General features: G+C 30.7%; 2 protein-coding genes across 17 annotated transcripts; both read left to right on the top strand.

Annotated features, from left to right (window-relative positions):
* Positions 1 to 2526: 2526 nt before the first annotated feature.
* Positions 2527 to 5536, top strand: LOC103485678 (gibberellin 20 oxidase 2). Its single transcript, XM_008443376.3, has 3 exons — positions 2527 to 3082; positions 3684 to 4005; positions 5041 to 5536. Exons 1-3 carry the CDS (start codon positions 2541 to 2543, stop codon positions 5311 to 5313), a joined length of 1137 nt encoding a protein of 378 aa, XP_008441598.2. The 5' UTR covers positions 2527 to 2540; the 3' UTR covers positions 5314 to 5536.
* Positions 5537 to 5989: 453 nt separating this feature from the next.
* Positions 5990 to 10139, top strand: LOC127148552 (peptidyl-prolyl cis-trans isomerase FKBP16-1, chloroplastic-like). Of its 16 annotated transcripts, none has more exons than XR_007819634.1 (10): positions 5996 to 6145; positions 6229 to 6458; positions 6943 to 7152; positions 7294 to 7328; positions 7654 to 7747; positions 7865 to 7925; positions 9037 to 9142; positions 9472 to 9520; positions 9674 to 9710; positions 9828 to 10109. XR_007819634.1 is itself a non-coding variant. In XM_051082630.1 (9 exons), exons 3-8 carry the CDS (start codon positions 6962 to 6964, stop codon positions 9477 to 9479), a joined length of 495 nt encoding a protein of 164 aa, XP_050938587.1. In that variant the 5' UTR covers positions 5996 to 6145; positions 6229 to 6458; positions 6943 to 6961; the 3' UTR covers positions 9480 to 9520; positions 9674 to 10139. The 16 variants fall into 16 exon arrangements, 6 of the variants coding, with proteins under 6 accessions (XP_050938587.1, XP_050938586.1, XP_050938589.1 ...); XR_007819633.1 differs by having other exon boundaries at positions 9674 to 9720; XR_007819632.1 differs by having other exon boundaries at positions 9667 to 9710.
* Positions 10140 to 10396: the final 257 nt, after the last annotated feature.

The following is a 10396-nucleotide window of genomic DNA, read 5'->3' as shown; positions in this document are numbered from 1 at the left end:
TTTGGTTTCACCCCAGAGGTATCATCCTCTTACATTTACCTCAATATAGGACTTTTATCACGCTACCAACACAAATTATTTACGGTTCAATTAATATATTCTCATTTAAATTAAATTCCATAAATTATATATATGGGAATATTTTAGTCATTTGCTATTTTTGTGCTATTCATATAATTATTTTATTCGTATGGTATAAAATACTACATACCAGATGTTATTACTTTCTTTAAAAAATACTCTTATACAGCAATTTCAAAATTAAAATCCTTATTCTTTTATAATATATATAAAAGGGACAATTGTAAGATAGGATAAAAACATTTTAAAAAACATAGGGTCTGTTTGGATTGCCTATGAAAATAAATGATGTTTTAAGAATACATTTTCTAAAAAAAAATTTTTTGTAAAATGAGTTTAACATTTAAATACTTACATGTTTGGTTTGACCTCTTTATAAATGTTTATATGAAAAATTATGTTTGGTTTGTTTTATACTAACAATGTTTATACTTAGGTCAAATTACGATAAAAGACTATTAAACATTATGAATTAATTTCATAAAATAAAATACACACATTTTGATTTTTTTTCAAAAATATATTTTAAAATTAAAAAAAAATACACATATTTTGAATTTTTTTTCAAAAATATATTTTAAAATTAATCGCATGTTATCTTTAAATTATTAATTTTTTAGTTACTTGAAACTAAACCTTAATTTTTTTTTTTTGACAATTCAATTTTAAAAGCACAAATATATTGAAAAGTAGATACATAACCATAAAGAAAAATAATTGATTTCTAACAACAAAATATACATAAGATAGATAATTTTCCCTACAGAATATAGTATTAACTAGACAAGAAGACGTGTAATTCGATCACGTTCTTCATTCATCTTCATTTCACGAACTGAATGATCATGTTCTTTTTTTACGTTCTCATGATTTCTTTCACAAGTGTTAAAGTGAAGTAGATTTGACTAAGAGAAAAACATTTGCAAATCCCTATATTTAAATGTATATGAACACACATTAAAAAATATTCAAAGTATTTAAAAAAAAACTAAAAAAATGAGTAAGTGAAAAATAGATAGTAAAAAGGAATAAAAAATAGAGAAAGAAAAATAAATATTTGGGAGAGATTTCTCATTAAACAACATAGAAACATTTATTCTAAAATTTGGTTGGGTGTGTTTTCTCTAAAATGATTTATTTCATAATTTCATTTTTTAAAAATTATTTTAATTCAATGCCAAACACCTCAATTTATCTTAAAATGAATTATTTTAAAAAATAAACACTTTAAAAATCAATCCAAACACACCCTTAAGCTCATTCCCAAATAATTTTGTTTCCTTTTAAAACATAGCAAAAGTGGACACCCAATCCAATTTAAAAGAGAAATTAAAGATGAAAAGTCTAAAATATTCTTATTGGTCCACATATTTACGCATGAAATTTGATTGTTATTTGATTGTCATCTAATTACTTTCTACTTTTTTTTGGTCTGTTTTAGTTAATCTTTTGGCGATAGTCATTTGATTACTATCGGATAGTCATTTGATTACTATCTTATTATTGTTTGATTACTTTTTATTTTTTTTTCTTTTGTTTTTTAAAATTTTAGATAATTTTGTGTCATCTCATTAGACATGTTTAATTGCTATTTGATATCGATTATTATCAGAACATACTTAATATCATACAACTAAATAGCAATCAAATGACAAACAGATAGAAACAGAATAGCAGTCGCATGAGAGTTAGATAGAAACCAGAGAGCAATCACATGACAATTAAATTAAGTTAAAGTTAATGTAGATTTTGGATATTTGGTCCCCTGTGCTCGTGATTATATATGGACAATTTGCATTTTAAGTATATAATATGTTTCTTCTTCGGATGCTAATGACTTTTCTTTTGTATTTGGAGGAGAGGAGGAATTTGATGGGTATGTTTGTTTTTGCAGTCTTGTAGTGCTTCAAGCATTTGTTTGCTGTTGCTACATCTGTTTATTTTCTTTATTTGTTGAGGCATTACAATCGGGAGGATTTGTGGGAGGTTTTAGGCGGCTTACAATTATCTTGTAAATTTGTCACTAACAACATATATTATCATATCCACAAATCTTACAAGAGATGATAAAAAAGAAAGGAAAAATTGCTCCTTTCTTCTAATTTTGGTATCATGTTGTACTAAAAATGATTGAGATGAACTTAGCTCAACGACAATTGGAGATTTAATCCCTCACCAACATCATTTTTTGTAATTTATTTTGAACTTCAATGCAAGTGTCAACTAGACCAACTTAAAAATTGTACGTGAACTAATTTTATGAGACAATTTGTTTGACAATATAACAGTACTTTGGTATAGAAAAATTCTATACAATGTTAAATCTTAAATAGATGCTCACTATGGTTTGATTTTGACCTAATGAATTACTCAACCAACATAGGTAGGAGTTGTATATATATATATATATGAATGGCAAGCCCTTACCATTGTGCCACACTTATTACTTTTTCATCACAATGGATTCAAATATCTCTGAATTCGACTCCCAGGAGCAAGCACCCAATGAAGCACTTCCTTTTCTCCACGCTTCCAAATTAACCCATAAAACCCTATTCGTATCATCCAAATTCATTTGGCCAAAAGGGGATCTAGTAGAAGCTTATGGAAAGCTAAGTGAACCATATGTGGATCTTGAGGGCTTCCTCAAGGGCGATAAAAAGGCAACCCTTGAAGCTTCCAAGCTCGTGAGGAAAGCCTGCTTGGAACATGGCTTCTTCCAAGTTACCAACCATGGCGTCGATCAAAATCTCTTGGCCACTGCCCTCCACGAAATGGGACCTATTTTTAACCTTCCTTTTAACGTTAAGACGAGGGCCTCTCAATCCCACCCTGCAAAAATGTGGGGCTTTTCCACTGCTCATTCAAATCGCTTTTCCTCAAAGCTGCCATGGAAGGAAACTTTCTCCTTTGGGTTTGACCATTGCAATAGCTTCAATAATGAACCATCTGTTGTTGATTTCTTCTCTTCCACCCTGGGCAAGGAATTTAAAGAAATTGGGTATGGTATTCAAACCCCTCTATCTCAAATTAAATACTAATAAATTTTTGGAAAAAAACATGCATCAGTTAGTTGCATGACACTTTTTTCTTTTTTCTTTCTTCTTTAAAAGATATTTTTATTTTTTATTATATATTTTGAGTGTGATGAAGATTATACAGTATATGGCTAAAAATTTTTAGGGAAAATAATACGAATTTTAAGACAAAATTCACCTTCTTGTCGCGAGATTTAGGTCTAGTTTTATTCGATTTTTAAGTTTTAAAACGTTAAATTTTTTTATTAACGAAAATTTTATGCTAATTTAGTTTTTAGGCTTTCAAATGTTAGAAATTTATGGTTGAGTTTAGATTTTCCTTCCATTTTTATACCTTTAAATATTTTAAATTAAATGATTAATTTTAATAGTGATAAAAAAGAGTGAACTTAATTAATTACAATTTTTTCAAATTAATTAATAAAGCTGATTAATACTAAAGATTGGGAGGAAGTATTTGGTGAAAAAGTTAGGTGCATGAAAAACGTAAATCTTGAAATTGATGGTTTAAATTGAAATAAAAGTTTGTAGATGATGATTTGGACAAACTGGAACAATGAATAGGGTTATATATGAAAAGTACTGCGAAGCAATGAGGGACCTTTCTCTAGCATTAACCGAGCTCCTGGGAATAAGCTTGGGATTGGAGAGATCGCATTTTCGCATGTTTTTCGAAGATGGAAGCTCCATAATGCGATTGAACAGCTACCCAATTTGCGAACAAGGCGGCGTGGCCCTCGGCACTGGGCCTCATTGCGATCCAACAGCTTTGACCATCCTCCACCAGGACCAGGTCGGTGGGCTCGAAGTCTTTGCCAACAACCTATGGCACTCCGTTCCTCCCTCTCCTAACGCACTCGTTGTTAACATTGGTGACCTTCTCATGGTTAGTTACTCAAACAAATTACAAAATCAAACACTTTATTCTCCCTCCCCCCATCATACTTTCTTTACATCATCTAGAGAGCTTCCATCTTCGAAAAATATTTATAAACTAAAGGATTCAGCTACGCCTTTCTTCATTCAATCATAATTCACCTGATCAATTAATTTTACATTTGTCTTTAAATATATTTTACTTTTATCCTGTATATGATGAGAGTGAGATGCATAGTAGAGATAGGTGAATGTGGGGATGCACTAGTATTGCACTTCTAAAAATAACAAGAACAAAGAAAACCAAAGAGATTTTAAGAACTACCCATATTACTTTTCAAACACTTAAAATCGGATTTTAAGAAAACCTTCAAATTGAATAAAATTTATAGCTGAAACAAACTACTTTGTAAGTTTGGTTTCCGCGAAATAGAAAAGACAACTAGAAATGACTGGCAGATGCAAGCATAAATTATCACTCAACCGAACCGTATAAGTTTAATTGATGGATTAGGGTAAAATTAAATTCTTTTTAATCAATTATAAAATAAAAAGGGCATTGCAACAATGTTAAATAAATAGTATACCCCAAAGTTTTACTTGATAGATCTCAATAAATTTAAGGGTTATTGCATTGAGAAGTTCTTCTAGTAATAATAGTTAATTGAATAGAAACATTTATAAAAATTAAAATTATACTAAAATTTATTCTATTAGACTTATGTCCGACAAGTGATATGGTGTATCACCATAAAACTATATGTAAATTTTATCATATCTTCAAATAATTTTGCATTGTTATATCTACACATAATTTAGAATTAATGAGTATATTAAATTTATGTTCCTAAATTTAGTTACATCAATATTTTAATTGACATTCTCAATCATTCAGGAGCATAAAATTTTGGTCTACTAAGTAAAAATCAATATTAAAACAAGATTTCTACCCTTATATGAAGTTAAATAAACCATCCATTCACTTAAAAAATTTAACATTGAATATGAGATTATAGAATATAGTTTGGTAAATATTTTTGCGTAGGCACAGTGTAATGGAGAATACAAAAGCTGCGTGCATAGGGCGGTGGTGAACAAGCACAAGGAGAGGAGGTCATTGGCATTCTTCCTTTGTCCAAGGAAAGACAAGGTAGTGAGGCCGCCGGAGAAACTCATCTCCGACGACGAGTCCAGAAAGTATCCGGATTTTTCGTGGTCTGAGCTGCTTGAATTCACACAAAAACACTACAGAGCCGATGCAGCAACGCTTCAAAACTTCACCAAATGGGTCGTGTCCTCGAGACCATGGGGTCTTTAGTGGCTATGGATTCTTCATTTTATTCGTCGGCTAATGATAGCTTTTATCAGTTGTTTTTTTTGTCTAAGTGTGAAGTTTGGATTAGTAATAATTGGTTTAACTATATTTTGAACTAATTTAATTAAGATTAAGAGATCCGAATATAATTGTGAGTGAAATAGTGGATGATACGTTGAATTTCTAATTCCGTTTAATATTTATATTACTACTACTTATAAATCAATGACTTTATCAGAAATATTATTTTCGATTGTTATATCAACATTTAGTTTTGGGAATTTGCATTAGATCGCAAAAAGTTTTTAATAAAATTAAGCTCCTGTCACCCCTATTTAACATATCATAAATATGGTAAGATTTATTAATAATATTAGACAAATAAAAAAGGATCTTTTCAATATTATAACAAAGCAGTAAAGTATTTATACTATATAGAACAATTCCGAAAACGGAAAAGCCTAGAGGTCCACCGTGTAAAATACTAACACTAGAAGAAATCTAGTCTTTAATGTCGGGTGAAAAAAGTGAAAAATGGGCTTTAATGTCGTTTTTCAAAAGGCGGATGTTTAATGTCGGTTTTAAACCGACATTAAAGATAGAGCTTTAATGTCGGTTTAAAACTGACATTAAACACCCTGCTTTTTTTGAACTGACATTAAAGCCCATTTTTATTTCACACTATTTTTCATCTTTCTCAAATTTCTTTCACTCTTCTCAATCTCATCACTTTCTTCCCTCTCTTCTTCGACAGCTGCCGCCACCACCACCAGCATACATCAGATTCTTCCATCCCTGTCGTCGTCGTCAGTTTCTTCCATCCCTTTTTGAATATGTAATGTGTTTGTTTGTGTTTCTTTTGCTTTGGATCTATTTGTCGTCCGTATCCCTAACCTCTTTTTAATGGGAAAACTGAAGTGCTCACAAACCAAGAGATTTGGGACCGATCTTGCACAAAAACCCGTCGGAACATCGCTACCTTGTCGGAACATCGCTACCTTGTCGTAAGATCAGCCCCGACGCCAGTCGGGACATCTGTACCCCTTTATCGATTTATTCTCAATCTCGTAATTTATTGAAGTCGCACGCACTGTAAGCCTTCCTCGTGGCCTGCTCCACGACCAAGAGAAAGAAGCCTAACCCTGAAGGTGAGTTAATACTGATTTCTTATAGCTAAAGCTGCTGGGAGTTGCAAAATTGTTATGTAGATATGTATCCGGATGTGTCTAGTTTTAGGGATTTTCTTTATTGAGTTCTTGGCTTTTAGCGCGCCAGTCTGTGGAATCTGCTTGCCCGTTTAATTTCGGAATGCCATTACATCAGATGACTCGTGATTTTTGCTTAATCTCTCTGGCCGATTGACTTATGGTTTTCATCCTTCGTCCTTTAAATGCTTAATGCCAAAGGTTGAAGGACAAGAAACTGTATCATATGAATTAGTGGGATTTTGCTAGCTTCTCGGCTTTTATGGACTTTCAATTTTTAATTTAATTTATTTATCGATGATATTTTTGTATCATTTAGTAAAAAATATTGTTCACTTATAATATTTCATTTTTAAATAATTTTTCTAATATGGTTCATTTATGATATATCACTTCTTGAAAGCTTATCAAATGCCTGCTATTGTAGTTTCCATAAAACTATTGGCATGGATGAGGAAGTATCCATATCCAAGCATCCTATGATCAATCATTTGGACGTTAGGAATGCATCATTTTCTGTCAAAAGATTTCCAAGAAGGTTGTTCTCACATTTCATTGGTTTCTATCCCATCTTGTTATATGCATATCCTAGTTTCGGTGCACCAATGATGGAAATGCAAGAACCTGACATAGTTCGGTATGTATTTCATTTGTAATTTTCTCTAAATGTTTATATCATTCTCATAACCTCACAGCGGAGGGGACATTCATGACCATTTATCAAAAGTTCTTCACATGTTCTCATTTGGAATTGTTGTTTAAATTTTGAAGCTTTCAGGACACTAAAGCTTGACAGTGGAGTTAGGATTCAAGGTATAATTTATTGATCCCCACCATGGTCTTGTAATGGTTTTGTCTTTTTAAGTAAAAGAGTTGAATTCATTCTAAAAAAAAACTTTTGAAGAACTCATTTTTAATTTTCAATAACTGGGTTTTGTTTTCAAAAACCTTGGTAAAAAGTAGATAATAGGCTTAAATTTCAAAAACCAAAAACCAAAAACCAATAGTTACCTACTGATGCCTACATTATTTTGTTATTCTGTGTTCAATGACTCTTCTATATAATTCTTGAATACCAAAACAAATGTGGTATGTGATTGTTCACTTTAGTTGTAACATTCTTAGTACCAATTAATAGAAGTTTTTGAGGGAGATGGAGCAGAAGCACATGAAGGAGACATGGTGGAGTTCAATTATGTCTGCAGGCGTTCAAATGGATATTTTGTTCATAGGTAAATGTATTTCTCTTGTATACAACAGCCGACTGAGCAAATTTGTTGGTGGCTTTATGGCCAATTTAATCATTATATTTTCAGTCTTTCCCAATGCTTCTGTTGTCATATTCGCAGCACCGTTGATCAATTCAGTGGAGAAAGCACACCAGTAATCCTGCCTTTGAAAGAAAAACAGGTAGTCTCTTCCTTTATATCAGTTTGCAGAAAATTATTAGGGCAGAGTTCTTTCTATAGTTTTGAATGGCTATTATGCATAATGGCCATATAGTTGTGCTTGCTATTCATTTTATTTGTTTGAAAATTCTTGACATTGAATCAATGTCAACTACTTGCCTTGCAATATTATTGATAATCATTGACTGGAGGTCTAGTTATGGGTTAATCTTCTATCCTCTGACTGCTATACTAAAAAAAACAAAAAGCTAAATATAAACTTATATGTATGGAAACACTACTGGGAACCTTTTTTTCTTTTGTTTTTTCTTTCTTCTGTGGTGATATATATTCATTTCCAGAACATTGGTAACAAAATTTTAATTTTAAAAATCTATTTCTTAATCCGTAGGAATAGTTCATGATTTCAAATTCCAATTTAATTCAATTTTTTTTATTTGATTAAAAAAAAAAACTTTGTCCCGTGGCCTATTGAATTAATTAATTGTGAATTTGAACAATTTCTCTTTAAGGGAAAAGTTTTTAGATTGTGATAGATATTGGATTTGTCTTCAAATAATTAATTTAGGTTTGTTTTTTAAAATTAAATTTGGAGGTAGGAAGGGACACATAATTGGGTATGAATTAAAATTGATAGTCAGGGATTTTGTAAAGTTTTAAAATATATTTAGTATGGTTTGTTAATTAAAGGCTAAATGACAATTTGGAATTTTAAGGTCTAAAAAGTTTGGGTTATGGGTTATCCTTTACTCAAAATGAAAGTGTAGCTTATAATTCATTATATGGTTCATGCAACAAGAGATTGGTATATATATATATATATATATATATATATATATATATATATATATATATATATATATATATATATATATATATATATATATATATATATACTGAATAATAATAATGTTAAAGGAAGCTAGAAATAGGTAGGGGTAATTAAGCAGAAGAAGAGTACGGGTGTAGACACTTATCACATTTGGATTTCCGGCTTGTTGAATCTGTTCTCGAATGATTCGGTTTGCTTTGAACCTTTTTTTTTTGTTAAATAAGCTGGTTTCTATTTTTTACATTTTTGTTTTGTTTGTGATGTTTACTGAATTATGTAGGTTTCGGCTGCGAGGACTTGCAATTGTATATTTGTATATATTTTTTGCTTCAGCAAAGGCAGCGTGACATTGAGTTTAGGAAATCTGATAATGAACAGAGATAGAGGTAACGATATTTTCTAACGTTAATGTATTGTAGGACATTACCAAAGTCTTCAATTATGAGTAAATTCGTATGACTATGCTAAGAAATTTATGAAATTATGCTTTGTTTGGTTATCTTATGGATATTCAGCAAATGCAACGTGACATTGAGTTTAGGAGTATGCTTTGTTTGCTGTTTTGCTTTGTAATGTGGTTATGTTGTTCAAATCAGATTCTTGTTTTTGATGGCTCTATTGTAATAATTGTTGTTTAGCCATAAGAACAACCAAGAGATATATTGTTCTCTTATCTATGTAATCAAGCAAATCACAAGCACCAAATAATATGTAGGAAATTGATGGTTCAAGTTCAAGCTTCAGTCAACTGTTTGGAATTGAAGGTATTATACAAAAAAGTTTATCTTACCATGTTTCTCAATTTGTTTTTTAGGAAGACTTGAATGAACAAGTTACAATATTATCTCGGTAAGACGGTTATGTGGTTGCACTTGGTTTAACAATTTTTTTTTGGTGGTGTTGTTTCAAATACTTAGTTTAACAAGGATCTACCTTCCGCATTGCGCAATAAAAGTTATGTTTGGTAACCAACCCTTTACTTTATTAATTAGTAATCAAATGTGAATATTTCTACTAGCAACTAAGTCATAACATTGTTACTTAATTGAACCTTCTTGATGTCTTTTACAGGGAGCTATCACTAAACAAATGACTGCAATAGAAGAAATAGTTGCAAGTGAGTACAATTAGCCAGACCCTCATCTTTGTGACAAGATCTTGAAGTTGGTCATTTGTGAAGCGTTCTAGTTTACTATTAGTTGCAGTTTTAGTTATTGCTCTCTCAATATATTCTTTTTCTTTCTTTTTTTTCCCCCAAAGGATGATCAGTGTAATAATTAAACTTCATAATTTCTTTGTGTTTGGAGCAAGTTGTATATAAATGTACACATTATTAAGATTTTATTTTGTATATGTACAAGTAAAAGATTTCATTTTTAACTATTTGGTGTCATACAAAATGGACAATAATGCAAGGATTTAATAAAAATAAATTTGAAGAAACGACATTAAAGACATCGTTAATGTCGGTTTCAAAACGACATTAAAGACAACTTTAATGTCGGTTAAAAAAAAATTAAAGACAACTTTAATGTCGGTGGAAAAACGACATTAAAGATGTATCATAAGCGACATTAAAGACATATTTAATGTCGGTTATTGACCGACATTAAAGATGAACCGACATTAGAGGCCTTCAA

Source organism: Cucumis melo, chromosome 3 (assembly GCF_025177605.1).
Source record: "Cucumis melo cultivar AY chromosome 3, USDA_Cmelo_AY_1.0, whole genome shotgun sequence".
Lineage (NCBI taxonomy): Eukaryota > Viridiplantae > Streptophyta > Magnoliopsida > Cucurbitales > Cucurbitaceae > Cucumis > Cucumis melo.
The sequence above is the reverse complement of the archived record's forward strand: the minus strand, read 5'-3'. Positions and strand labels throughout refer to the sequence as shown.

What these genes read in the sequence shown, in the direction of transcription:
- LOC103485678 (XM_008443376.3), top strand. Translation starts at nt 2,541, where the DNA reads ATGGATTCAAATATCTCTGAATTCGACTCCCAGGAGCAAGCACCCAAT. An exon ending in AAGGAATTTAAAGAAATTGG is followed by an intron (nt 3,083 to 3,683) that starts GTATGGTATTCA and finishes AACAATGAATAG; the next exon opens with GGTTATATATGAAAAGTACT. An exon ending in ACATTGGTGACCTTCTCATG is followed by an intron (nt 4,006 to 5,040) that starts GTTAGTTACTCA and finishes ATTTTTGCGTAG; the next exon opens with GCACAGTGTAATGGAGAATA.
- LOC127148552 (XM_051082628.1), top strand. Translation starts at nt 6,962, where the DNA reads ATGGATGAGGAAGTATCCATATCCAAGCATCCTATGATCAATCATTTG. An exon ending in CAAGAACCTGACATAGTTCG is followed by an intron (nt 7,153 to 7,293) that starts GTATGTATTTCA and finishes TGAAGCTTTCAG; the next exon opens with GACACTAAAGCTTGACAGTG. An exon ending in CAGTGGAGTTAGGATTCAAG is followed by an intron (nt 7,329 to 7,653) that starts GTATAATTTATT and finishes ACCAATTAATAG; the next exon opens with AAGTTTTTGAGGGAGATGGA.